The sequence below is a fragment of the Leptonotus elevatus genome, chromosome 1 (genome assembly GCF_054856555.1).
Source record: "Leptonotus elevatus isolate MCC_2025b chromosome 1, RoL_Lele_1.0, whole genome shotgun sequence".
Classification (NCBI taxonomy): Eukaryota; Metazoa; Chordata; class Actinopteri; order Syngnathiformes; family Syngnathidae; genus Leptonotus; species Leptonotus elevatus.
Window position 1 is genome coordinate 43,412,235 of NC_141239.1, and position 26,347 is coordinate 43,438,581.

The following is a 26,347-nucleotide window of genomic DNA, read 5'->3' on the forward strand; positions in this document are numbered from 1 at the left end:
TTTTTTTTTTTTTTATTCACCTCCTTCCCTGAATGTACGTCCCCTGCCGGTTTAAAACACTGAATAGGCTTTTAAAATTTAAAAAAGTATTCTTTTTTTATTTTGAAAAGAACAACACAGATACATCTGAAAATGTACGGTAATTTCTTTCCATAATGTTTTTGATTAAAACACATCTTGAATGTATGTATTTACAAAGCAACTTCGTGCTAACAAGCCAACAAGCGATCATGTTGTTTTACTGGCAGGAGATCTGACGTTGACATCTTGTGTGCGTGTGTGTGTATCAATCCACTTTCAGCCTTGAGGTTGTTGTTTCTTTTAGCTTTCCGAACGCTGAGCTGTCCGGCGACCGTCCGTGCGGCGGTACGGCGTATTCCTCAGATCTGAGGGTGGGGAACGAGCAATAAGCGTATGACCATAGCGACACTTTCCACACATGTAAACTTGTCTCTTGGTCTTACCTGTGATGATATCCTCCAAAGCGCCATCCTTGCCCTCGCGCACCTGAGGTTGCACCTGCTTCCTCTTCAGCTCAGCAATAAAGTCCATCTTGGGCATCGGGGGACCCTTAAAGGATTTAAACAGAAAGAAAGCGTTGTCGACGGAAATTGCCCATGGGCTTGCCTTGTAAACGTCATGTGACCCAACCCAAAAAGCAGTATGCCTCTGTACTGCATCCAGAAATCAGTGCCTAAATATTGTGTACTATTTTTTACCCTTTGGCTTCCAGCCTTTGTTGGCGAACTATCTTTCGCTTGGCTCATCTCGAGCTCCATTTTCTTCTTCAGCAGATTGTCTTGCTCGGCTTTCTGTGGACAAAAAAAACTGCATCGTCAGCTCCAGATGTTCCAGACTTTTGCAAGCCCAGCAGACATTCTCACCTTGTAGGCTTTGATAAAGCGTACAAAGAGCGGGAAGAACATGGCCGGCTGCGTGGTTTTGGTGTTCTCGCCGAAATACTCCACAACTGAGCAGTAAGCCTCCTACACAATGGAGAAGTCAGGTTAGGTGATGCGCAAGCTCGCTTGGGACATTTGAGGCTAACCTGAGCAGTCTTGCTGTCTTTCATCAGAGACTCCAACTGCTCACTGTTGCTTTTGATGAACTCCTTTAAGACTGGGCTGTCATCCAACACCACAAACTCCCTCTTGGTCATTTCCATCCCTCGCTCCAGGGAGCGGATGTCCTGGAGGATGCTGTCCAAGGACACTGGCAGAGAGATGGGAGCTTTTGAGTAAGAATATTCGTGTAAAGACAAAAGGAGCACGTGTTCACAAGTACCGAGGGCTGCCTTGTCCACAAAGTGGAGTTCTGTGTGGAAGTTGGCTAGGTCGGGATACTTCTCGTGGACAATGTTGGCAATGAAGTGGAGCAGCGTCTGCGTGCGGTCTGTGGACTTGGTTTCCAGTAGCTGAAAGACAAACACAAGTTGACACGGCTCCTTGAGAACCCACCGCTGGTCTCCATTCTGATGAAAGCTCTTGGGACGCTTCTTACGAGATCTAGACTTTGCAGTCTAAAGCCATAAGCTGCCCCTCGCTTGCTGCTGTTCATGTAGTTGCCAAACGCTAACACGATCTAAAAGGGGGTACCAAAAAAACAAAGTTAGGATCCGCCTGAAGGCTTCGTGAGCATGTTAAATCTCTTGGACCAACCTCTAAGATCTTCTTTAGTTTGGCTGAAGACTTGATGGACATGGAAGCCGCGATAATGGAGTTGATTTGCTGCGACACAAACAAATAGTCAGTCAGATCTTTGCTCCAACATTTTAGAAGGAGGCTGGACTCACCGGCTGCAGCCGTTTGATGCTCTCTGGGAAATTTCCCATGAAGGTGAGAGTGTTAATCCGCTGGCTCAGGCGAGGGATCTTGCCGAAGCGCAAAATGAACTGGTCTTCGTCCGTCAGGTCCTCGAGGGGTCGGCCGTCATTCTCGTAGTTGATCAGCAACTTGATCTCAAAGTCAGAGGGAATGAAGTGCTCCAGCAGCTCCAGGAAGTCGATGGACAATGACTGCTGATCGTACCTGTAAAAAAGAAACAGACAACAGGAGTGGGTTTAAAAAAAAAAAAGAGTCTATTAAGTCGTGAAGAAGTTGAGTTAGGCGGTCCGTACGTCTCGATGGCGGCGCAGATCTCCGAAGGAGTCATCCCCGCTTTGCGCAATGTGATGGCCAAATTCTTGGCCTTGTTGGGGTCAATCAAAGACGTCTTGGTAGGAGCCTTCTGCCCTAACTTCTTTTTCCCCATCATCAGGTCTGTCGGGGTACCCTGCGCCTTGGTCTTGAACTGTTCTTCAAACATCTCCATGTTCAGCTCCTGGAGGGACGTAGAAGGATGATAAACCTTGTTCCTTGGTCTTCAGACCTCCACAAACTGTTCTCTGTCCGATGTGCACCTCCTTACCTCCAAGACATGCTCATCATCCAGCTCATTAAACACAGTTCCCGTGACCTGATTGGGTTTTAGAGGCTGCCAGTTCAACAATGGCATCCTAAACTTAGTCTGGATAGGCTTCTTACCCTTGAACCCTGAGGAGACACAAAGAAGACCAAGTTATTATCTTTTTACAATATCAGATCTGGGATCTAGATCTTTTCACTTCTCACTACCTGACAGAATGCTCGGTGCTCCAAGAGGGGATGGAATAGAAGCACCGGGTGGAGGCGGCGGAGGTGGCAGCCCTTCTCCGCCGGCAGGTGGAGGAGGAGGAGGCGGTGGCGGTGGAGGAGCCCCTCCTCCGGCAACAGGTGGAGGAGGCGGTGGTGGAGGTGGTGGTGGCGGGGGAGGTCCTCCTCCACCGGCAAGTGGAGGAAGTGGAGGAGGAGGTGGTGGCAGCCCTTCTCCGGCAGCAAGGGCCGGAGGAGGTGGAGGAGGTGGAGGTGGTGGTAGCGGCCCTCCTCTGGCAGCAGGTGCAGGAGGTGGTGGCGGCTCTCTTCCAGAAGAAGAAAGAGGTGGTGGTGGTGGTGGTGGTGGTGGGGCCGGTAATGTAGTTGGAGGAGATGTCGAGGGACGGATTGCAGCTGAGGCGACACAAGTCGCGCAAATCATCTGGTGTGTTTGTACCGAGACGCTATCGGTCGCGGTGGGGGGCGCAATCTTGATGTCCAAACTTCCCGAGGGGGTCCTGGTCAAGCAGACCAGACCCTTCTCCTGCAACTCCTGGACCTTCTGCTCCAGCTCAGAAGCTGCCTGAGAAGCCGCCATGCTCAAACGCTCCCTCTCTTTCTCCCGCTCCCTGTCCAGTTCCTTCTCACGTTCCCTCTGCTGCAAGGTGCTCACCTGAGAGCACGAGTCTCGCAGGCTTTCCTGATGATGGAATACACTACTCATCAGCATGCTCTCACAGACATGCATGTATCACGATTCATAGGTCACGATTCGATTCGATACCGATTAATCCCGATACGAATCAAAAAAAATGATTATTGCGATTTTTTTATATATTTTTTTTTTACTCAAATTTAGAAAATACTAATCAGTAAACTTGTACATGTACACTGTAAGATTTGTATGGAAATGTATTTATTTATCTGAAAATTCAGGCTTATAACTGAGCCACTGCATTTAACAAACAGGTTGCAGTCTGTTTCATGTTTGAACAGCACTGAAATCAAATATGAAGGCTTAATGTTCCATTAATATAACATTCTTCCATGCTTAAAGTGTGAAACCTAACCCTAAGTAAGACGTTTTGTTCAATATTCCCATAAAAAAATGGATGTTTAAAAATCGATTTGGCCGCATATCAAATCGATTCGAGGATTGCGCGCTGTAATATCGCGATATATTGCAGAATCAATTTTTTATAACACCCCTATAAGACAGTATAACATTAAAATCACAAGAATGCCGAAAAACAAACTGTCTTATGCAGCATTCGAGGATGGTCGGAAGTCAGATTTATCCCAGTTGTTTTTCCCACTTCTGACCTGAAAGCATTTGAGGCGAAAGTAAACAACCAAAATGGCAGATAGTGATAAATAGTTTTTTATTTTGGTCCTCAAAACACATTTTGATCTCCAGCAAACTTACCTTTTTTGCAATTTTACTTCATTTATGTATTTATCTTATTTCATTAGCATTCTATATAGTTCAGTGGTTCACCGTATAATTTCATGCAGGGAGATAGCGGCATACTGTCACGTATGTTGTGTCGCGTGAAGTTATATCGAAAATTTATGAATGAAGAAAGCTATCTAGTTTTATACTCGAGTAAATTGTGTTTTACCATTCACAGTCTGTGTTTCCAAAGGGGTCGCCATTGTAGAGTGTCATCACATTATAGTCCGTCGTGAAGTCGAGGTACTTTTTTTTTTGACTTTGCAAGTGGAATTTCCGAGTTCAAGGGGGCGTTCCCGTACACACTCAGAAAAGTCAGAAAAGTCAGACTTCCCACTGTCCTTGAATGCAGCATTAATACTAATAGTCATGTTGCTAAAAACATTGAGCAAACAAACATCTACATGGTTTTAAAGTGATGCATCAAGTGTAATCGTGAATAGACGCATTACAGCTTCCATCTTGAATGATGTAACACTTATGCTTCATTCGAGGATGCTCGGAAGTCTAACTTTTCCGACTGCAAACCAGGAAGTGTGTACGGGAACGCCCCCTTGAATTGGAAATTCCACTTGCAAAGTCGGAAAAAGAAGTACCGACCGACTTCAATGTGACGTCACTCTCCAGTGGCGACACCTTTGGAAACACAGACCGTGAATGGTCAAACACAATTTACTCGAGTATAAAACTAGATCGCTTTCTTCATTCATAAATATTCAACATAACTTCACGTAACACAACGTACGTGACAGTATGCCGCTATCTCCCTGCATGAAATTATACGGTGAACTACTGAACTGTATGGAATGCTAATGAAATAAGATAAATACATAAATGAAGTAAAATTGCAAAAAAAAGGTAAGTTTGCTGGAGATCAAAATGTGTTTTGAGGACCAAAATAAAAAACAATTTATCACTATCCATTATTTTGGTTGTTTACTTTCGCTTCGAACGCTTTCAGGTCGGAACTGGGAAAAGCCAACTGGGGTAAGTCAGACTTCCGACCTTCCTCGAATGCAGCATTAGAACCTAATAAAAGTACTTTAGCCAGAATACTGTATCCTTTGAGACATTGACAAACCACTCATCGGCATGATCTCACAGCCGTGCAGCAAGTGTGAACATGACGACACATTACAAAACATTTGAAACAATACAATGCTCATAAAAATGCCTCGAAGGTTACGCAGAAAGCTTCAGCTGTAACTCCATAAAAATGCCCGCTACTCTCTGCAGTTGGGTAAATCAACGTACCTTGAGCAACTCGGCCTCTTTGGTGGCCTGCATGAGTTGAGTCTCGATTTCGGAAATCTTCTCTGCGTTCTGAGACTCCATCTCTTGGAGCTGAGCATTGAGCTGAAAAAAGCACAGCGGGCGGAACATCTGAGCACACCTTCCCCACGACCTCCGTCGCACTCATGCGGTCTACGTAGCCCACCTGAACATTGTGGTCCTGCAGCTGGTCCACGTGCTCCAGAACGCCGCCTCGGCTCTCGGCGTCTTCCAACAGAGCGCCCACGTCCAGCACGTTGTCCAGGTAGGCCTGGATTTGCACCAGAAGCTTCTCGCTCTCCGTTTGCCGCAGACTCTAAAAAGCACGGACAAGACGGGATACATCACGGTCAACTCGATTCACGGGAGACTTCATGAGCGACACCGGCACAATCGTCTCACGTCCAGATACTTGTCCAAGCCCAACTTGGTGAACTCGTACTGCAGGTGCACGCGGAAGTTCATGTTCTCCACGGAATGGACCACAATGTTGATGAACTGCATGCAGGCCACCTGCAAATTGATGAGATTCCATTTTGAACCGTCGGTTTCAAATGATTCGAATGCAATTCGGAGCATGTGTGGGACATACCATGAAGTCAATGTTGCAGTCGTCGTTGATGAAATACTCCATCAGCTTCTCAAAGCGGTACCTCTCTTTGCTCACCTGTGAGACAAAAAAAAAACATAAATAGATGCATAATTATAAAATATGGTATTTAGTAAAAAAAAATGTATTACAAATTGTAGTTTGAATTACTTTTATATTAACATATACATTCAAATGCAATAATGTAAGTAAGGATGGGAGAGTATCGAAACCAGGAACCCGGCCTTATTTCAACGTATTAGTACAGATGCCAGTATGACCATTTTACGATCAAGAATTAGAAATTTGAAGAATAGAAAATTGCTGCGAATTTCATGCAATTTTAAGGAAAAACGGTTTATTGGGGAAAAAAAATCTAATTTATCTGTCACTTTTTGGGGGGGGGGGTGGAAATTGTATCACAAATGTACTAGTGATATTGGTATCAGTGACTACTCAAATAATTGTCTACTCGTACTGCTATTGGTCTGAAAAAATATATATTATTGAACATCCCTAAATTATGTATTGTAGCTAAATACTATATATAAAATAGAAACTGTTTTAATAACATGACATTTTGAAAAATACATACACATATTATTACAATTGAGAATTAACTTATTTTAATAGACGCCAATAAAGATTTATTTATAACATTTTAGTGAAACTCATTTAAAAAATGTGCCAGTGTAATGTAAAATGTGAAAATACATATTATTATTATCATTATTATTATTATTACTATTATTATTACTATTATTATTACTATTATTTATTGATTGATTTTATTAATTACTATTAACATTAATTTGTGACATATTTGTATTTTAAAGGATCTGTGTGCAGTTTGTCACTTTTTTACTCACGACTGCCACCTCTGGCTCAAAGTAGTAACTGCAGCATCTGCTATTGGTCTGAAAAAATATATATTATTGAGCATCCCTAAATTATGTATTGTAGCTAAATACTATATATAAAATAGAAACTGTTTTAATAACATGACATTTTGAAAAATACATACACATATTATTACAATTGAGAATTAACTTATTTTAATAGACGCCAATAAAGATTTATTTATAACATTTTAGTGAAACTCATTTAAAAAATATGCCAGTGTAATGTAAAATGTGAAAATACATATTATTATTATCATTATTATTATTATTACTATTATTATTACTATTATTTATTGATTGATTTTATTAATTAATATTAACATTAATTTGTGACATATTTGTATTTTAAAGGATCTTTGTGCAGTTTGTCACTTTTTTACTCACGACTGCCACCTCTGGCTCAAAGTAGTAACTGCAGCATCTGTGTCAGAATACGTGACAGCCACAGTTGTCAAACGAAGACATGACTTCAAACGAGATAAGAAAAACTCCGCCCCTCCCCAAAGAAACTGTGAAGTGTGAGGGTCCGCACACTCTACTATAAAGGGAAGATAAAAGCTGATAGGTGCGGTCAGAGTAAAAACAGTCAGGGCTCTTCTGACTCATCTGGGCATTGGTGGAGCATGCATGATGTAGAAAAAGCTTTAATATTACCTCTTTAAACGGCACAATGCACCTTTAATGGCATATTAAAATGAAAATATGCATTTTATAATATATTCAAATTTGACAATATTTATGATTACATGTGCATTCAAAGTTATATAATCATGAGACAACAATATGTAGAAGACACAATTTGGTACATTTCATATTTTTTCAAAAATGCATATTATTAGTCAGTCCCCACAAGGGTCAAAAAAGCGTCGGAAATGGCTTACTCTATTTGATGAACATTAATGGTGAAACAATCATGCCATTTTGGGGGTCTGTGACTGACAATTTTGAAGGAACAAGGCCTCCGACGCCAGTGGCATATTACAATATTACATGTTTGTAAGTAACGTTTATATTTTAATGACATACCGGTAATTGTGGGGGAGGGGAGCTTAACTTTTTATATTTGATAATGGTATGAATAACATTTGAGTACCGTGAACCCTGATTTGCAAAAATCCTCAAGCACCCCCAACACAACCCCTAAATCATTTGAATTACCTATAGATGCCACAAGATGGCAGCAAAGCACTACATTAAGCTCATCAACTCACTTCAGTGTAGTTTCTTGGCACCAAAGCAATTCATATTTTATACTTTGGCCAAACCACGCATAAGGTTCATGACATTATCAGATGTGTGTGCATTGCACCTTTTGTCCACATGGGGGTGCACAAGCATAATGAGAAAGATTGTTCTGTACTGTACATAAGAGTGGATGATAATATCTATTATGATTATAATTGTTATTAAGGAACCTCTCTGAAGTTGTCGAAGGCTGACAGGATGATGTCATGTCCTCCTCTGACCAGACACACGGCGGCCAGCAGTTCCAGCACCAGGGCTTTGGTCCTGTCACAGAAGACGCATGTGATGTCGATGTCACGGGTATTCACATACACACACACGCACACACACACACACATACACACCTGTGGTTCCTGCTGTTGAGGCTGAGCGCGATCTCGTTGACGCAGCGCGGGTGCGTCATCACCAGGTTGAAACCCGACTGAAACAGGAATGGAAAACATGAACAGAATTTGAGGTATTTGGTCAGTATTCATGACCTATAGTAACCTTTGTTACCTGATAGTTCATGATGGCCCTCAGGCACATGATGCACACGTGCACGTCATCTCTCTGACTTGGCAAGTGAGACTTCTTAAGCATCTTGTTCCCCAGAGTGGAGCTGATTCTGTTCAAGATGGCGACGTGAGTGGACCGCCAACCTCAAAAACAAAAAGATCATCCCGACTTTTTTTTTTTTAAGACAGCTTCTCACCTCACTGTGAGCGCTCGTGCAGCTCGGCTCATCCCGTGCGAGTGCGAGCCGCTGCTGCTGCTGCTGCCGCTACTTCTGCTGGTCTTGGTCAAGTCCTCGATGGACCTCCCGATGACGGGCCTCGCTCTGTCGCTCACAGTGCCTCCGTTCTCGCTGTTCTCCATGTCAGACCTGCATTCCAATATATCAGGTGACTCAGTGGATGGCGGGAGAATATCGGGAAGCTTTTCAAGCTGCTGCTGTGCTACTCACGTGACATCACACTGGGCCTGAGACAAATACTCCACCAACACGTCCAGACCTTTATTCTGCTCGTTGAGGAACTCTTGAGCCCAACTACGAGACACAAAGTAGTCCCGGTGAATGATTACCTCCACCAAGGAAGGTTTTGTTTGGTTGTTAGAATTATAGAACAGTATAACCATGCGGCTTCTCCCAGCCAGTCAACAATGAACACTTTAAATAATATATTTTGGTCATCGATTAATCTCTTGGTTATTCTATAGATTTTTTGATGAATCCCTTTTTTTTTTTTAAACATGTTACTTGTCCTCCCTTTATTCCAAAACAGGATATTATTTCAAGTTGACATTGAAGGAAATGCACTAGTAGCCTATAAATGAATTGGGATTCAATGACTGATTTGGTCTGCTACATGTCAGCAAATCAGAGAGAAAAAATGTTGATCACTTTTTTCCAAAGTAAAAGCAGATGTTTGCAAACGACAAAGATAATCAGCTTGCTTTCATGGAGGACTACAGAAATCGAACTGCTGAGGCTGAAATTCTGAGGATTTGCCCATTTTAAATTAAACAGGGTCTCTATTAATCGTCAATTATCAAAATAAATATTAAGTTTATAACCAATTAGTTGCCTATTAATCAATTAATCGTTGCACGTATTGATTAATTTTAAGTCGTTTATCATTATTACAGATGGTATAATGCAAACAACTAATATCTATCAATAAGATCTTGACGTTAAGGGGGAAAGTTTTACAATACCATTTTTCGGGATTCACACTTTGAATTCAATAGAATCAATTACATTAAGTCGATTCCTATATTAATGTAAAATGTATTTTTAACTTTTGTTATAACAATGTATAAAAATGATCATTAATATTATTACTGAGGAACATGTATTGTAATGGCAATATAAGAATTTGAAATGTTGAATTAACTAACAGTAATTACATTAAATAAAGTAAATTTATCTAAGTGTAATGTTCAGTTAAGTACTAAATCAAGTGTATTTATCATCTGGGGGAAGTAAAGAATAAATAAAATTATATATATATATATATATATATATATATATATATATATATATATATATATATATATATATATATATATATATATATATATATATATATATATATATATATATATATATATATAAAATGTTTACATTAAATACAATTCATTCCATTAAATAAAGTATGCTCATATGTATGTTAAATGTACCCAAAACGTGCTGCATAAATCATGTTTATGAAAATAATTATTCATAGGGAATTCATACAATTATTGCTTTTATTTTTTTAAGTTTTTTATTTTTATTCATAAAAGCACTTATTTTTGGTGAATTCATGTAGCTTACCCAATGTGGTTGGTACGCAGGGATATTTCCAAATCCTTGAGGACTTTGGTGGCATCTTGTATTCTTTTCTTCTAATAAACAAGCACCAGCAGAGAATGTAAGTCATTACAATCATAGACAGCATAGCTTTGTACTGCATATTAGCACCCAGCCGATATGGATTTTTATTCAAACAGATGTTGATTCCAATTATAGTCCGATAACCAATTAATCAGCCGATTAATAATAAAAAAATATATATCTAATGGATAAAATAAAATAACTAAATTAACGGTTACACAATAAAGGTATGAATTATAGGTACAACATTTGACTGTCTTACAATACTTTGTCTTAAAGTATTAGTTTTACAATTACAACAGAGAAGAATGTGCCATTTTTTTATTAATTTTTTTGCACGGGGATGTTTGAATGTCATTATCATTATCTTATGTAGTAAAGTGTTAATGTGCTTTAAAAAAACAAAAACAACAATTGGCAAATATATGCCCCCTCCCCCCCAAAAAAAAAAATCAGCAACATGAGTATACATTTATATTGGCCGATTAATCATTTGGTTTGATGAGGCAAGATCCAGTTTACTGACCCGGCGAGCAACCACCACTTGGTCCTGATAGAAGCTCCTGATCTTGGCCGGGTACGTGGACGGAGGGCTTTTCACCTGGAAGCGCTCCTGAGAGAGCAGAGAGAGTGATCTGAACGACACACACTAACATTGAGGTAAGTGTGCACACGCTAACACACTCCATGTGTGCCGTCATCCGACACTGTTGCCATGCCGACGCCTTTGAGGTTTTAACACTGTGCTTAACCACATATGCGCCGTGTGAAGGCAAAACAACTTCTTGGAAATTTAATTTTAAATAATTTTAGATTAAATTTTGGTTTAAAAAAATGTATTGATAGATATAACTAAATAAAATTATAACTCAATTAAAAATTTGATGAATTACATTTAAAAAAAAATGAAAATGCTAATATTTACATTTTCAAAAAATAATAATAATAATAAAACAATTCCATTAAATACAATTTGAAATATTAAATTAAAAAATAAATGACTTTTAAAATTACAAAAGGTCAAATAAAACAAAATCACAGTACCTGGTCACAGACAAGCTCCCATTTCTTGTCATTGTCGTACTGACTCAACAGCTGCAGTTTATCAGGTGGAAGGTTCATGTAGCTCTGAAAGACAGTAGCATTCTCATTATTAACCTGCATTTATTTTATTTTATTAAGTTCTTTGAGTGGTTTAGATCCTGCTTGGCAGGCAGGACTTTTTATGGTAGCCTTGGTTGCTCTAGTCTGAATCCTGTTCTACCCATATGGTGTACCACAGGGTTCAATTATGGGGCCCTTTCTGTTTTCATTGTTTTTGCTGTCCCCGGCTACCATCTTAAGAAAGTGTGGCATTTCCTTTCACGGCTATGTTGATGACAGTCAGATCTATGTCCTGTTCATCAAAAAGAAGGCTTTGTCCTTAAGGCAACTTTCGTGCTGTCTGGAGGAAATCAAAGCCTGAACGGCGCTGAACTTCTTAAATTTCAGATGCGATGGTGTTTGGTCTCAGTCACCCTTGTTCACCTCAGGAACTGTGAAGGCAGCGGATATGTGGCTGCTGCCAAGTTGCCGTCTGCTCTCTTGCTGTTGTTTTTTTATTATTATTGTGGTTTGACATTTAAATGAGCAAGATGCCCCCCTTAACATTTAAAAACGGAGACAAATTCAAACTGATGCTCACTTTGAGACACCATGAACATGTGCTTGTTGCTTGTTTGCTAAACGTGAATCTTCTGTTCATTGTACTTCCTCCTAACTTGCTTAGCGCAGACAGGAAATGAGGTCATGCTCCAACGGCTGAGAGGTACATTGTTTATTCAATTGGTAATTGTGTCACAGATTTTATAAAAGAAAAAAAAATTACATATTAAGTGGCACCAAGTTATATTTATAAGTAACTTCTTCTGTGACTGGCCGGGAGAAATCACATGATCAACATGGCCTCTTTTGAACAACAACTTCCTACAGGTCGAACATGATCTGCTAAGGGGCGTATAAACTCAAAAGGCAAGCAGATATGGTGTATTTGATGATGAAAATATGAAGCACAAACATTCCGAATGGAGCATGTTGAAAGCGTGCTGCTTTCCGGTCTTATGGTCTGTGGTGGAGCTGTGTTGCCCCACTTCCCCTTCAGACCCGTGCACGCTCACAATAGTAGAAAAAAATTGGCGCGGATCTCGTCTTTTCCATTTCATTTGGTAATGCTGTATGTTTAAACACTCAACTGTTGTAGGTTATCCGAGCTTTGTAGGTTTTATGGCCTATGAACCATTTATTTTGGCCCTACATGTGATTTTGTTCTGTAATAAGAGTGAGATTGATTTATTAAGTCACAAAATGAGCAACATACAAATTACCAATGAACTATCTCTTAATGTCAAGCTCAAATTATTGGACTTCAGCATTTGCACATTTCTGTTCCTATTTTCTATAATCAAGCAGACTTTGACACACTTTTGTCATTTTTTTTTTTAATCAATTTGTTGGCATGCTTTTTTGCCAGCTTTTCCCTAGTTGGGGTGACCATTTTTAAATGAAGTTGTGGTGTAGGTTCGGAAATTCTGAGCACAAACCAAGTCTGGCTGTGCTTATAGTAATGTGATCTACGCGGAGGATTTTGTCTGTCTACATGTGTTACCTAACGCCACCACTTAGCCTGTGCCTATGTTGATCTTTATGTGTTAGCACTCATCTCGTGGAGGCTATGCAGTTGTTTTAAATACGCAAAGTGCAATTTCTCTTTATTTTGTTCAGTTTTGACAATTGACTTGAACTGGATGTGTCTGTAAACATGGAATAGCCACTTTATTGAAGAATATTAGCTAATTATATCTGCTTCCAAAGTGCTTGTATCTTAAATATATGCTCTTAAGTCAAAGCAAAAAGTCATAATGATGGCTAGGATCTAAAAAAAAGAAAGAAAAAAAAGTCGGGTCCCTCGTATCTCAAGGAACTACTGTACTTTATTTTCAGTCTGACGATGGGCTAATAAATGTCTGTGGTTTTTTTAAATGTTTTGAACCCTACTTTTTTTTACATTTAGGAAAATCAGGTAGCTGTCAATGGCCAAAATAAATACAAAGATTAAAGTAGGTAAATAACAAAGAACTCTTTATAAAAAAGTGACAGGTGACTCTTGCCTAATTCTGCATATGTGACCTCTGTGGGATTATTAAAGTGAGTTCAAAAGACAGTTTTTCACTCACCAGCACCACGTTGAAGCGCTCCTGCAGCTCCTCCTCAGCGGGCAGGGGCAGCTTGGGGTTAGCCGGCTGCTTCTTGGGCAGCGTCGGTGCGCCGGGTTCGCTCATGTTGGACGCCGTGCCCACCGAACTCCTGGACTCACGGCCGTCGGGCGTCGGCTCCTGCTCCGAGCCCCCGGCATTCCCCATCACTAATCTCCACAAGTAATCCAGGAGGAAAGCCGTGCACAAACACTTTCTACCAAGAAATCAGAGCATACCAGAGCGGGCCGCAGTCACACCGAAAGAGCGCGTAGGCTTAGATGAAGTCTTGTGGAGAGAGGGGCTGCATTGCAACTTGGTCAAGGATGGAAGAAGAACACCTTGAGAAGAGCTCTGAGTGCGGTATCTGAGCGGAAGGCAACACACTCTGAAAGGCAGAAAGACAGAAACCACACAAACAGAAAAGCAGAAGGGTAACTTCCTGTATATAGCAGCGACACCAAGAACACAGGGTGGAGCACACACGAGGGAGAGGACTGTGGTTGTGACTGTTAGGGTGGATGCAGGTGTTTTGAAGTTAGACGTGAAGTTTACGTTTTGTACCACATGTACTGGCTACTTTCCTCTTGAAGCCACCCTGGAGTTTGATCTTTACCCTTTAAAGGAGGCCAGCTTGCTTGGGGCCAGCCAAGTGATCCAAGAGGAGCAACAGCGACACCATGTGGCCCAAACGGACTACTGCATCCCAGCCTGCGACATTTGTGGAAGCTTGGGAAAAAAGGGAACACACACACAAGCGTCAGTCACAATGCTTTGACGTTGACAACAAAAGCCAACAATCTGTTTCAGCGAATGGTTAATGACAACACGTTCTTACTTTGCCAGCTGACCACGTACTTGGGTTTGATAGCGCAGGAAGTCGTTTTGGCTTTCGGTGCATCTAAAGTTTACCAGAAGGACCGCGAACGCACCAAGCTTATCACGGACCTCCAAAATGGCGGATCCGACGACGTCGCCCGAGGACCACGGCAAGGTAAAGTCCAGCCGTGTGTTCGTAACAAACATCATCTTTTTTGTCTGTTACAAGTCTTTTGTGACATCAGTCCCAAGTAAACCGTCGTGCGTCGTTTCACTTTCGGCCGAGCTGGTTGTTAGTAGTTGGGCTTTGTTGTCTTGATTGTCAAGCAAATGTAGTTGTAGGGCTTTTTTCTTTTTTTGTCGCTACCCTGTAATAAACGACGCACTTGGCAGGCAGTTGGTTAGTGTTTTTATTTATTTTTTAATCTCATCTAAGGGGAGAATAACTGCCTTTCCCCCCTTCTTCTTTTAGTCATTTTTACTTTGGAAAGTGTTTGTGAAGTAAGTTTTGAGGTTTTAATCAGTTTACAGGCAGCGAGTTTTTGAACTGCTGAATCTCGACGAGTGTGAGATTTCGTGTTAAAATATGCTTTGTAAATAAACTACTCTGTCAACCATTTTGTTAACATTGTAGTTCATTAAAAATGATGGAAATAAAATAACTAATTCCTGATGTCCATCAGAGATTTAACATCTCATCATGAAGGAAAATGCAACATTTACATCATTTATTCTCTTATATATTTTTAACCATTGTAATAATTTGTATATATTTAGTAATTAAAAAAATAATAGTAGTAATAGTAATAAATACATGTTATTATAAATATTTGTAAATAAACTACTCTGTCAACCATTTTGTTAACATTGTAGTTCATTAAAAATGATGGAAATAAAATAACTAATTCCTGATGTCCATCAGAGATTTAACATCTCATCATGAAGGAAAATGCAACATTTACATCATTTATTCTCTTATATATTTTTAACCATTGTAATAATTAGTATATATTTAGTAATTAAAAAAAAATAGTAGTAATAGTAATAAATACATGTTATTATAAATAGTAGTAATTAATACATGTCATATGTTGGTCGCTTAAAAAATGATTTAGATTTTGAAATACATGTTTATGTCACAGCTGACTTTTGGGCTAGAGGCCAAGTACAGGTACACCCTGAACAGGTTGCCAGCCAACCAGGGCACGAGTTGTCAAACAACCATACATAACCACTCGATACGAGAATTGTGCTCTGTAATATTGCGATATATTGCCGAATCGATTTTTTTTAACACCAATACTTCCAACATACTGCTGTGAATATGATGTATCTAGCTAGGCAAGTCCCTTACAAGGTGCAGTTAATATTTCAAGAAAGAAAATGCTGCCTTTTATTGATTTGCTAAAGAGGACATTTTCTAGACTTGGCTTCCCAAGTAGTGTTGAGCACATGTGGAGTAATTGTATGGCAGTGTCCTGATTCAAGTGGCAAACAGCATTGATTGAAGTCTTGTGCGTCGGTGAAAAGAAGCAATCTAGCAAGTGCACAGTGGGTGCTTTTGAGGTTCATTGTCATCATGTAGGCCAGCACTTAATACTATACTGAGTCTTACTTTTGTCCTTCCTTTCTTTCTGTCTCCGGTTGCCTGGTGACGGTTCAGCATTCGGACGTGGCGTTCGGCGATGGCGTCTTTGACCCAGGTGAGTTTGTTGGTCTCCACGTCTCAGCCTCATGGAGAAGGCGATAATGATGATGACGAATACTGAACAATGTGATTTGTTGTAGGTCTCTTTGTCGACACGTCCAGGATGGGAAGCGAAGTGTCGAGGGCCAACAGCATCAGCTCAACAAGTGCCTCCTCAGTACCAAACACAGGTCTTTCTCCTGTCACGGGCTTTCTCTTAAGTTCCGTTGCACACCGAGTGACATAGCCAAGAACAACTGAACTGGACAATCACCCCAAAATTGTCATGAAAAATTGTAACCACCTGCATTATAAGGCAACAACATTTTCAGAGGCCACATATATAAATATTATGGGTGTGCCTTTGTTTGTGTGTGCCTTTATTTAGAGCGCTGTTCATGTTGTACCCGCTTTGGCCACTTAGGGGCAGTGTGGTTCCACGCGGTCGAATACACTGTTAAGTTGTAGCCACATTAGAGTAGTAGAAAAAAGTGACAATCAAGTTATTCCAATGAAAGTTGGGTTTTTTTGCAGCGTAGAGCCGTTCTTTTGAGTAATAAAAGTGCCGCAAGTAGAGCACTAATTAGCATTAGCGAGTCAGACTGGAATAGATTACGATTCCTTGAACGTCTATAAATTGAAACAAAAAATAAGTTGTCAATCAAATCATTTTGAATCAAATATCGTTCTTAATCGAAAATCGATTTTGACTCTAATCGCACACCCATTCATTCAAATATTCCCACCCCCTAAGAATTTTTTTTTTTTGTGAACCACAAATAACATAGCATCAATAAAGAAGCAAGATCTCACATTTATATTTTTGTTGGGGAAACTCTTTGTGTTATGACAACTTAAAAATTGCATAAATTGCTGGCAAACTCACTCATGAAAGCTGGGCAAGCACATTGAGCTTCAGTTAGCCAGGCTCGGCCATGTCACTCGGTTTGCGGCAGGCCTCAAGGCAATGATAATGTTCCTGACCTGGTATAGATTTCATTATGCAAGTGTAGTGTTAGAAACAAGACAAAATCCCAATTAGCAACATAAGCTGAATCATATTCGTTCTTCGTTGATGGGGAAAGGGAAGATTGCTTATACAGCAATGGGGGAAACCCTGGCGTACTCTGGGATATGTAATGGGGCATTTACTCTTTTAACTAATAGAAGGATAAGTATGACAATTCGTTGTGCGTTAAATGTGACAACAGATGACGAGGACAGCGACTGCAGGCACAAGAACTCCTACAAAGATCGGCGGAGGCAAGCGCACACGCAGGCCGAGCAGAAGCGGCGTGACGCCATCAAGGTGACACTGCACTCTCCTAGACTAGGACTAGATTTGCCACTGTTGCGAGACCATGGGAACCATTTTATAAGCTCATAATCTTCCTCTCTCTCCAGAAAGGCTACGATGACCTGCAATCAGTTGTGCCCACCTGCCTGCAGTCTGAATTTGCGGTGGGAGCCCAGAAGATCAGCAAGGCCACCGTCCTGCAGAAGAGTGAGGAGACAACACAAATCTTTTATCGCCAACATTGTTTAATAGGCTACACGTCAACAAAGCTAGCTAGTCGGAATAGGAAGTCAAATGGAGGACATATTGGACAAATATCAAACACATTATATAAATAGTAATAATAATAAATACAATTAGTTTTCAATTAACTCATTCACTGCCATTGACGACTATAGACGTAAAAAAATTATTAGAACTATTTATTTTAGTTTCACATTTTTTTCCACTTTTGTTAAGAGTATGAAAACCTAGAATTTTTTTTATTTTACATTTAGAACAGATATCAAATTCCTGATTAATCTTGAGTTAACTAGTGAAGTCATGTGATTAATTACAATTTAAAAAAGATTTATCACCTGATGTCGCTAATTAAAAAAGAAAAGAAAAGATTATTAAAAAATTAGGAGCGTGAGACGATTAAATGTTTTAATTGTAATTAATCGCATGACTTCACTAGTTAACTCACGATTAATCACAAATTTGATATCTGTTCTAAGTGTACAATTAAAAAAATCTAGGATTTCATACTCTTGTTAACAAAAGTAGGGACAATTTGAAACTAATAGAAATAGTTCAAATGAATTTTTGACGTCTATAGCCGTCAATGGCAGTGAATGAGTTAAAATATTCCCTTCTTATGAGAGCGAGAGAAAGTCTCCTCTGACCAGTATGAGGGCACTCGGATGCTAAAATTTTAATCTTCTCAGGATCACAGCATGCATGACATTACTTGCGTTGGCTGCAAGTTTGAATGGAAACAAATTGCAATTTCGATAACAGCTGTTAGTTGGTCCGTTAGGGAGTCATTTCACCATTATGAAAAATAGAAGAAAGCTCTTACTTAGTCATCTTCACTTGACTTCCTTATAACGCAAGCTCTCGTCCCTCCATCTCAATGTCTCTAAGGATTCATTCCTTGCTGAGGGAATGCCAGCTGTCTGCATGTTGGGGCGAAGCTCCTTTTAGTTGTAGCATGATAAACAAACTCGGGGGGGAGTCCAAGAGCATAAATATTCTCCGCAATTAACTCTTTGACTGCCAGACGTTTTCAGAAAAGGGATGCCGTCAGTGCCAGCCGATTTAAGCATTTTGACTAATCTTTCAAGGTCCACAGAAAATGTTCTGTTTGGACTATGGAAACACACGTACTACCAAATGAAAGATTGGACTTTCATCTTTCATCAGAAAAAAAAAGTTTGTTTCTACCTTATTCCGTTCTTTAGTAATCAACAATAGAAAATGGTTAGTTTGACCCAATTTCGCCTGTTTTGGACCAAAATACGGAGAAATCAAGCTTTTAGTGAAACGATATTATTTCATGCATTCTAGTGAATTTGACACTTCTTTTTGTCCATGAATGATGCCACAAACACCTAAATAGTGCTTTACTTCTATAAAACACTACCACCAAGAATGAAAAAGTGTTTTTTGATAGCAAAATACGTTTATTTACATTCAACAGTGTAACAATTTGACAACAATTTGGCAAACTATTTACAAATGTGTGCAACTGTGGTGCTATTTACAAATATGTGGATGTTTCAACGACAGTTTTTCTTTTTGTAACACACTCCTGCGTGCAAGAAGACGCAACAGCATTTGCACAACAGATTGCCTCTTCGCGTGCTCCACTTTCTTGCAGGCCGTTTTTTCCGGGGAATAGCAAGTATACACTGCAGTGTGTGTTGCCATCAAGTCTAATATCAGGATCATGCTACGGTTACGTTATGTCTCGCTTCCTCGTGTCCTTCAGTTGCTATACCGGGTGGTAGGAGATGTTCTGATCCATTTTATCCACTCCATTCATGGTGGCATCGTAGTCCAGAAACAGTGTCTTCTCCGTGATCAGACTGTACCCGCTCCTCCGATGAATATGCATTGGACTCGGGGTACTCTTCATTGTCCGATCGAATGTCCGCTTGTGCAGCTCCGGCGTTAGCAGCGGTAGCTGCGCTTAGCCGGTGAGGCTTACTACGTGTTCATAAGAGTCGCGTCAAGGCTTCCAACTTTGGCGTCAAGCTCGGAGTCATCATCATCATCATCATCAATCTGCATTGGTCGATGCCAACTCTCCATCGCCCGATCGAATGTCCGATTGTGTAGAAGTACCCGGCCGGCTATTGTGCGCGTTTTCCGGCCTTAGCAGCGCTAGCCGCGCCAGCCGCGCTTAGCCGGTGAGGCTTACTACGTGTCATAGCAGTCGCGTCAAGGCTTCCAACTTTGGCGTCAAGCTCGGAGTCATCATCATCGTCGACATCAATGCGCTTTTTAGTATTGATTGATGCTTTCCGTCTTTGAAAAAAATGCTCAAGCGTGAGCTGCTTGCAACCGGTTGCTTGGTCAAGCCATTGTGGCTTGACCAGGCCATTGTCTCCTCAACACCCTAGCTCCGCCTCACGTCTTCTACTGACGCCCACGGTGGGCGGCCCATCCAACCTTGTGCAAAGAGAGTCATCGCTGCCCTCTAGGGGCCAAAACGAGTCTTTTACTAATCAGATCTGCCTGATACTTTCAGCACAGCTGCCCAAGGCTTTCCTGCACCCGTTTTCGGAAAAAAGAAAAAAAAAACATAGGGGACGTCTTTTAACGTCCTCGGCGCCCTTCCCTAGGTTTATGCTAAACGTTTTATAACGTTTATGGCAGTCAAAGAGTTAAAAAAAAAAAATCATGTTTTAATAGTGCAAACAGTTTAGAATGACGCAAAAAGAATATAGGGTTTGGGAGGTACATAAAGAAGAACGTTAGCCCAGTTGTTGTGAGTGCCAATATAGTCCACCCCAAAAATATTCCCTTTTTTTTATGCCGCTGCTCATCTCCTCATCCTCTTCCTCTTTAAAATAAGCAAAGCTTTCTTTTGCCGCCATGACAAATATATATTGCTGAGGTGCAGTCTGCCTTTTGTCTAACCTAGCGTGAAAAGCATCTCTGCTACTTCCTGGTAGGCAGCTACGTCAACACTTCCAAATATGGGCAAGTTTACATGCCTGCACCCTGGCCAAAATCAAGAAATCTAAATGCAGTGTGAAAAGGCCTTTACAGGTACATCCAGTTAACCTGCAACTGCACAACTCTTTCTATGTGCAGCCATTGAATACATCAAGTTTCTTCACAAAGAGAAGAAGAAGCAAGAGGAGGAAGTTTCCCGCTTACGGAAAGAAGTGACGGCACTGAAGATCATGAAAACGTGAGTTCAACACAAAAAGAGAGAAAAGCATTGAAAGTCTATGGAGGGGTGCTGCTGTTTTTGTTAACAACTGAGTTTTAAATAGACTTATCAGCCCTTAAATGTCCATATAGATTCTTTCATAATGGAGAAAGATATATATATATATTAAAAAATTATGGTAAGATTCCACTCGCTTGGTGGTGGTGCTGCCATCTTTTTAGCTGCGAAGTGCTTTAAAGTACTAGGGCTTGACTGGCAATGAATTTTTTGAGGCAGGTCACAGATTCTGGCAAAAAATAAATAAATCAAATAAACGTGAAGAAATGAAATAAAGTAGCACTAGTGAACTTTTAAACCTGAATAAAATATTTTCGTAACTTCTGGGGGTCGGTATCATTTTTACTGGCACAAAGCAACTTTGAGGAGGATGGTAGGAACACTGCCACACTACAAATGTGCTGACTGCTTTATGGCATACGTCAATAGCTACCTTGGATGAAAGGACAGTCAAGGATCAACACTGACTCGCTGGAGTGAGCTAAAAAAAATGACGCAATGCGCTTGTCCTTATTGGAAATGCGGTCTTCCTTCAGACATAACATTACCACTTTTGTCCATACGGCGTCACCATAATCAACATAAACTGAAAATTCATTAGTCTTGCTATAATGATGAATAAAATATTTGGGTCCTTTATTGCTTCTAATAACAAATATATGAATTGAAGGCAGAACATTAGACTGCATTACAATCCTTGACTCGAGAATCATGCTTATTGGCTTGAATGGAGTCAGAGCGCCATCTAGTGGATAAAAGGCGCAATGACAGAAAAAATCGTCACCTGATTAATCAGTTGGACCCTCGTACAAACAGCTATGAATTGGTATTGAGGTATTTACTACACTCTTGGTAGGTGCTGCTGTTTTGGTTAGCATCGGGGTTGAAATGAGCTATGCAGCTAGCTCTTTATTGTCTGGACAGCTATGAACTGAGATGTGTCTTTTTTTCCCCTGATGATGAAAGAAGCATTGTTATACATCTCCTCATAGGAACTATGAGCAGATTGTGAAGACGTACCAGAACCATCCGCAGCAGGGCGTGGACCAAGTCTCGGATCAGATCAAGTTTCACATCTTCCAGAGCATCATGGACTCGCTCTTCTATTCCTTCAGCAGCGCCGTGTCTGTCAACAGCTTCCAGGAGCTGTCGGCCAGCGTGATCAACTGGATCGAGGAGCACTGCAAGCCGCTGGTACGACCACCGCACGTGTGCCCCACCGGGTCCTCGCGATATCTTGCATTTGACGGCGTTTTTGTTGTTGTTGTCCTCCTGTAGATGCTGAAGGAATTTGTCATGAGCGTGTTGCAACAGATCAACGGGCAGCTCTACTGATGCGGGCTGTGATGGTACATGATGGTGTCTATTTTAGCCACAGAGGCACACTTGATGTTTGTCTCATTTTGACCATTTGAGCCGGTTGACAATTGTGATAACGTGTCAGTAGACAAAACAGTGACATTTTCTAAAGCTGACAACGGATTCTTTTGAAAAACAGGCCTCAGGATGTTATCAAGAGCAACACGTTGAAGTATGTGTGTATGTTTATGTCTCAGGGCTCACTTTCTGCTCAAGGGAGATTCTTTGCCAGAGTTTGTGGCGATCTCACTAAAATGTGCCTATTATGGCTAGTGAGTGTACAGTACATAGACAATATTAAGTCAATAGTGATGGGTTAACGACATTTTCCATGATATGTGATCAATGTCACTTTGAAGTGTCAAGCTACAATTTTTGTCAATTTGGGCATCAGTGAAGTATTTGACTGTTCCGTTCCGTACCAAAGCAGGATGTTGCCGTGTCTTCAGGGCAACTTATTAGATCATTATGTCTGGTTATGTCTGAGGTGGCTTTCGACACAAAGTGACGTGGACACTCGCTCCTTACAAACTAGCGACGGTCTGCTCGTTGCGCTTCTGATACTACCTCACAAGCCATCTAATGTCTGACTTTATCCCTCATCGGTACCTTGCAAACAGGTAACTCAGCAAGTAAAAGGGTGATCCCTTTATCTTGTCTATTGTCTTTTCTGAGGTGGGCTTGCTGGGGCAGCAGCAGTGGTTCCCTCCCCTACCCAAAGTGAGAGGGAAGCTCCCCCACACACACACTGGGGACGGTAAACCCAGTGTACAGGCACCAAGACTAGGCAATAAGTGCCACACCTCGGCACCTCTTACCACCCCAGAGTGGAAGAGAGTCCAACCCCTTTCAACAAGGCCAGAAACCACAAACCAGATCCCAAGCTGGTTTTTGGAGGCAAGCCCAACTATTTAGCTGCAACTTCTCAACCTCACACACAAGCTCGAGCTCCTTACTTGCCAGAGAGGTGACAGTCCACATCCCGACAGCAAATGTATGTGGATCGGACCACCCTCCCACAGGTGGTGAGCCCAAAAGGCACTTGCCAACAAGCCCCACCTCCAGGCCTGGCTCCAAAGGGGGCCGGTGAAGCATGGCCAGGTGAGGGAAAACAAAGTCCAAAGTTGCTGTGCATTATAGGTCTTTGTTTGCCTCGGGTGGCCCTGCCAGAAGCATAAAGCCCCAGATGGCTCAGAGGGGACTAGCAAGTGATTTGTAAATAAATTATGGGAAGCTAATTGTCTCGATGACAGTACTTCAAAACGCTTTCATCAAAAGTGACTTTTTATTTTGTTTTTTACTTAATTTCTATATCTGAAAACGCACAAAGACAAGCAAGCAGTCCTCAAAGTAGCCACGTATTGTATTGACAAGCAACACAGTCTTCTAATTGATCCCAAAACAGACTTCGCACCTCTCGATGACCTGTCATGTCAGTAGTCCCCAACCAATCCTCCACACTATGCTGTATAAATATATAAATGTCCGCTATTGATGTTTGTGTCATGTTGTGTGCGCGAAGAACGTATGTGACGCCCCCCACAGATGTTTGCCGGCCTGCAAGATGTCTGGAGGACCGGAAACCAGTCTGTGGCAGAATAAATGTTGGCGACTACGGAGTTGAGTGTTGTGGTGTGATAAGTGCATCAGAAATAGATGTTTTGTGTGTAAATGTTTTACCTCGCTCCAGCCGTTTTAACCCATGGTGTGCCTCAGGGGTCTGCCCTTGAATTATTTCTGTTCATTTTGCAACAATCCAAATCGAACAGTTGTTCTAAATAGTCCAGAATTTCGGTTTGTTCTTTGCCCCTTTTCTTATTTATTTCAGGCAAACAACATTGTTTTCCTAATGTTTCTTGCTGATTATAGGCGTTGAAATGTTTGCTTGTTTTTCAATGTGCTGCTACTCTCAGTTGTGGCCAGGATCATTCCTTATCTGACTGCCTTTGCTGGTGAAATAAAAGTGTCTGAAATAAGGTGTTGAGCTGTCTATATTGCCCTAAACATTGGACAGAAACATGGACAATCGACAGCAAACTTCTTTCTTTTTTTAACTAACGCATGCAGAACAATTACAGCTAAGCTTTTAAATACAGCAAACTAATCTTCAAACAGTTGGCACGACCACCTTGTTGTCTTCGTCAGTCTCCACGCCAACCTCCTCCTGAAAGGACAACACCGCTTAAAACAAAACAAAAAGTGTCACAATCAACTCCATAAGCTTCATTTCACCCACCAGGAACTCTTTCTTGCTCTTGGGGTATCCCTCCAGGATTGTGTCCATCATGTCTGAAGCCTGAGTACAATCGAGCACAACTAGAATTAACACATGGACCCTGCAAGGAAGACTTTTAAATTATTACCAGTCTCTTCCTCTTTCGCCACTCTTTCACATAAATGTTGTGCTCTTTCAAAACCTGCAAATAAAATATTTCCGATGAAACTAATGACAATTGAGGTACGCCGATGGCTTGCTCATAAGTGGCAAATGTCTTTATTGGGCAGCAATTCAAAAACAACTCCCAAACCTTGTCTTTCTCCTCTGGCGTGACGTCATTGCTGGCCGACTTGATCTTGTCCAGACGCTCGTGACTTCCTGAACACTCGTCTCTCAGTCTGGCGATCTCTGACATCATTTCCTGTGTGGTCAAGCTGCTGTTGAGATCCTTCAGCTCTGCAACCACGTATGTAACATTAGAGCCCATCTGAAAAACATGCTCTTAGCTACAAATTCCCTTTTGAAACTTGATAAGTAAAAAGTCTCGTGTTTTGGATGCAAGTGTGTACCTGCATCCAGCTGTCTGCAGCTCTGGCTGAGGGTCTGCGTCTCCTCGTTGAGCTTAGCAATGCGGACGTCCATAGCCTTTAGGTCTCCATCGTTCACATCTTTAAACTGAGCCTGTGTGAAGAAGAGAATGGTGATCAACATGTAGACAGCACAACAGGTATAATCTGGGGACCTGAGAGACAGCTGACAAATCAGTCAGGAATCCCCTTCATAGGGCTCCTTATTAGCCTTTGCCGATTGCTGGCTAGAAGAGACCTCGAGAGACTGCTATTATTATTTGGCCCAATAAGTCAACTAGAGAAACCCCTGTGGACTCTTGCGGACACGTCAGGAGACGGGGCCAACAACTACCAGACTTGGTTATGTCACCCCTGTCAACATGCTACCAACCTGATCAGCAAAATAAATCTTCTGTTTGCCATAAGTCTTCTCTTTTATCTTGCCTTCCAGAGCGAGCAGCTCCATGGATTTGACCACTGCCTGGTGACAAAAACATTCACAGTATTATTATTATTATTATTATTATTATTGAACACAGCGTTTCCCCAAAGTCCATCTAACCGTTTTGCCCAATCCGTGTTGTTTTTGTAGGTTACAGAAGACATCCTGGGCGCTGTAAGGACGGTTCTTGGCATTCAGGTATGCGAGGATGACTGCAGAGCCTGTGTACATGAGAAAGTGCGTTTATGACTTGGTTGGTGACAGTAGGCTACTGTAAGTCTAGCTAGCGAGCTAATATGTGAGGCTAATGTTAGACTACGTCTTCCTAACTAAAACCGTAACATTAGCGGTAACTTAACTTGGCTACAAATTAAAACAACACGCCATAAATGATGATAATGGACAAGATAACTCACTGTTGTCCTTTTTGCTCATTTTCAACTCGTCCTCAGTCACTTCCGCTTTCTTTCCCAGTTGACTTTCGCGCAAAAATGATTCGTCACGTGTAGATCGTTTAGTGACCAGATACGTCACCCGCGACGTGCCAAGCACCCACCCCGACTTCCCGACTGTCTTCTTTGGGGTTGTCCCCCACTGTAATAATGTGGGTTTTTTTATGTTTACAATTTGTCTGATCTGTTTATAATTGTTAAATAAAGCTATGCGGGGGGGGGGGGGGGGGGGGGGTTGGGACGCCGCGTCTTTACCAATAAAATGTAAAATAGTTTTATGACTTTTTTATTTTAAGTATTTTAGGACTTATATAATTCCTTGGAAATTATACCAAATAAAGAAAAAGTGAAGCGTTCACATTTGTTTTTTGCTGTAGACGTATCCTGTTTTTCACACAAG

General features: G+C 41.1%; 3 protein-coding genes across 11 annotated transcripts; 1 reads left to right on the forward strand and 2 right to left on the reverse strand.

Moving 5' to 3' along the window:
* Positions 1-119: 119 nt before the first annotated feature.
* On the reverse strand, positions 120-18,682 carry fmnl1a (formin-like 1a). Of its 6 annotated transcripts, XM_086067375.1 has the most exons (27): positions 18,526-18,682; positions 16,094-17,659; positions 14,276-14,388; positions 13,642-14,047; positions 11,474-11,557; positions 10,956-11,042; positions 10,370-10,440; positions 9,017-9,100; positions 8,765-8,935; positions 8,569-8,677; positions 8,415-8,491; positions 8,241-8,334; positions 5,927-6,001; positions 5,737-5,847; positions 5,501-5,650; positions 5,317-5,418; positions 2,613-3,309; positions 2,407-2,531; positions 2,117-2,319; positions 1,793-2,027; positions 1,659-1,727; positions 1,501-1,581; positions 1,049-1,414; positions 885-986; positions 720-812; positions 465-570; positions 120-386 (listed from the first exon to the last, which is right to left on the reverse strand). In XM_086067375.1, exons 4-27 carry the CDS (start codon positions 13,825-13,827, stop codon positions 322-324), a joined length of 3,543 nt encoding a protein of 1,180 aa, XP_085923501.1. In that variant the 5' UTR covers positions 13,828-14,047; positions 14,276-14,388; positions 16,094-17,659; positions 18,526-18,682; the 3' UTR covers positions 120-321. The 6 variants fall into 6 exon arrangements, with proteins under 6 accessions (XP_085923501.1, XP_085923413.1, XP_085923322.1 ...); XM_086067287.1 differs by having other exon boundaries at positions 13,642-14,388; XM_086067196.1 differs by lacking the exons at positions 16,094-17,659; positions 18,526-18,682 and adding an exon at positions 14,498-14,651.
* On the forward strand, positions 13,971-24,242 carry mlx (MAX dimerization protein MLX). 4 transcript variants are annotated; one of them, XM_086068028.1, is made up of 9 exons: positions 14,727-14,878; positions 14,951-14,979; positions 16,142-16,181; positions 16,267-16,356; positions 17,377-17,474; positions 17,570-17,669; positions 20,769-20,868; positions 21,900-22,101; positions 22,186-24,242. In XM_086068028.1, exons 4-9 carry the CDS (start codon positions 16,290-16,292, stop codon positions 22,240-22,242), a joined length of 624 nt encoding a protein of 207 aa, XP_085924154.1. In that variant the 5' UTR covers positions 14,727-14,878; positions 14,951-14,979; positions 16,142-16,181; positions 16,267-16,289; the 3' UTR covers positions 22,243-24,242. The 4 variants fall into 4 exon arrangements, with proteins under 4 accessions (XP_085923891.1, XP_085924154.1, XP_085923984.1 ...); XM_086067765.1 differs by lacking the exons at positions 14,727-14,878; positions 14,951-14,979 and adding an exon at positions 13,971-14,653; XM_086067858.1 differs by lacking the exon at positions 14,951-14,979.
* Positions 23,533-26,066, reverse strand: psmc3ip (PSMC3 interacting protein). The gene is made up of 8 exons (XM_086068161.1): positions 25,912-26,066; positions 25,616-25,716; positions 25,445-25,534; positions 25,054-25,165; positions 24,795-24,940; positions 24,630-24,683; positions 24,503-24,562; positions 23,533-24,430 (listed from the first exon to the last, which is right to left on the reverse strand). Exons 1-8 carry the CDS (start codon positions 25,928-25,930, stop codon positions 24,374-24,376), a joined length of 639 nt encoding a protein of 212 aa, XP_085924287.1. The 5' UTR covers positions 25,931-26,066; the 3' UTR covers positions 23,533-24,373.
* Positions 26,067-26,347: the final 281 nt, after the last annotated feature.

Bases quoted from the DNA above. Each gene is read 5' to 3' on its own strand.
- fmnl1a (XM_086067375.1), bottom strand. From the start codon at position 13,827: ATGGGGAATGCCGGGGGCTCGGAGCAGGAGCCGACGCCCGACGGCCGT. The intron at 8,678-8,764 runs GTGAGAAGCTGT...CATCTTGAACAG, and splicing joins GCACGAGCGCTCACAGTGAG to AATCAGCTCCACTCTGGGGA. The intron at 1,582-1,658 runs GTTGGTCCAAGA...ACCCCCTTTTAG, and splicing joins AACTAAAGAAGATCTTAGAG to ATCGTGTTAGCGTTTGGCAA.
- psmc3ip (XM_086068161.1), bottom strand. The intron at 24,563-24,629 runs GTAATAATTTAA...GATTGTACTCAG, and splicing joins GGCGAAAGAGGAAGAGACTG to GCTTCAGACATGATGGACAC. The intron at 24,431-24,502 runs GTGGGTGAAATG...TTGTCCTTTCAG, and splicing joins AGAGCAAGAAAGAGTTCCTG to GAGGAGGTTGGCGTGGAGAC.
- mlx (XM_086067765.1), top strand. From the start codon at position 14,615: ATGGCGGATCCGACGACGTCGCCCGAGGACCACGGCAAG. The intron at 16,357-17,376 runs GTCTTTCTCCTG...ATGTGACAACAG, and splicing joins CTCCTCAGTACCAAACACAG to ATGACGAGGACAGCGACTGC. The intron at 22,102-22,185 runs GTACGACCACCG...GTCCTCCTGTAG, and splicing joins AGGAGCACTGCAAGCCGCTG to ATGCTGAAGGAATTTGTCAT.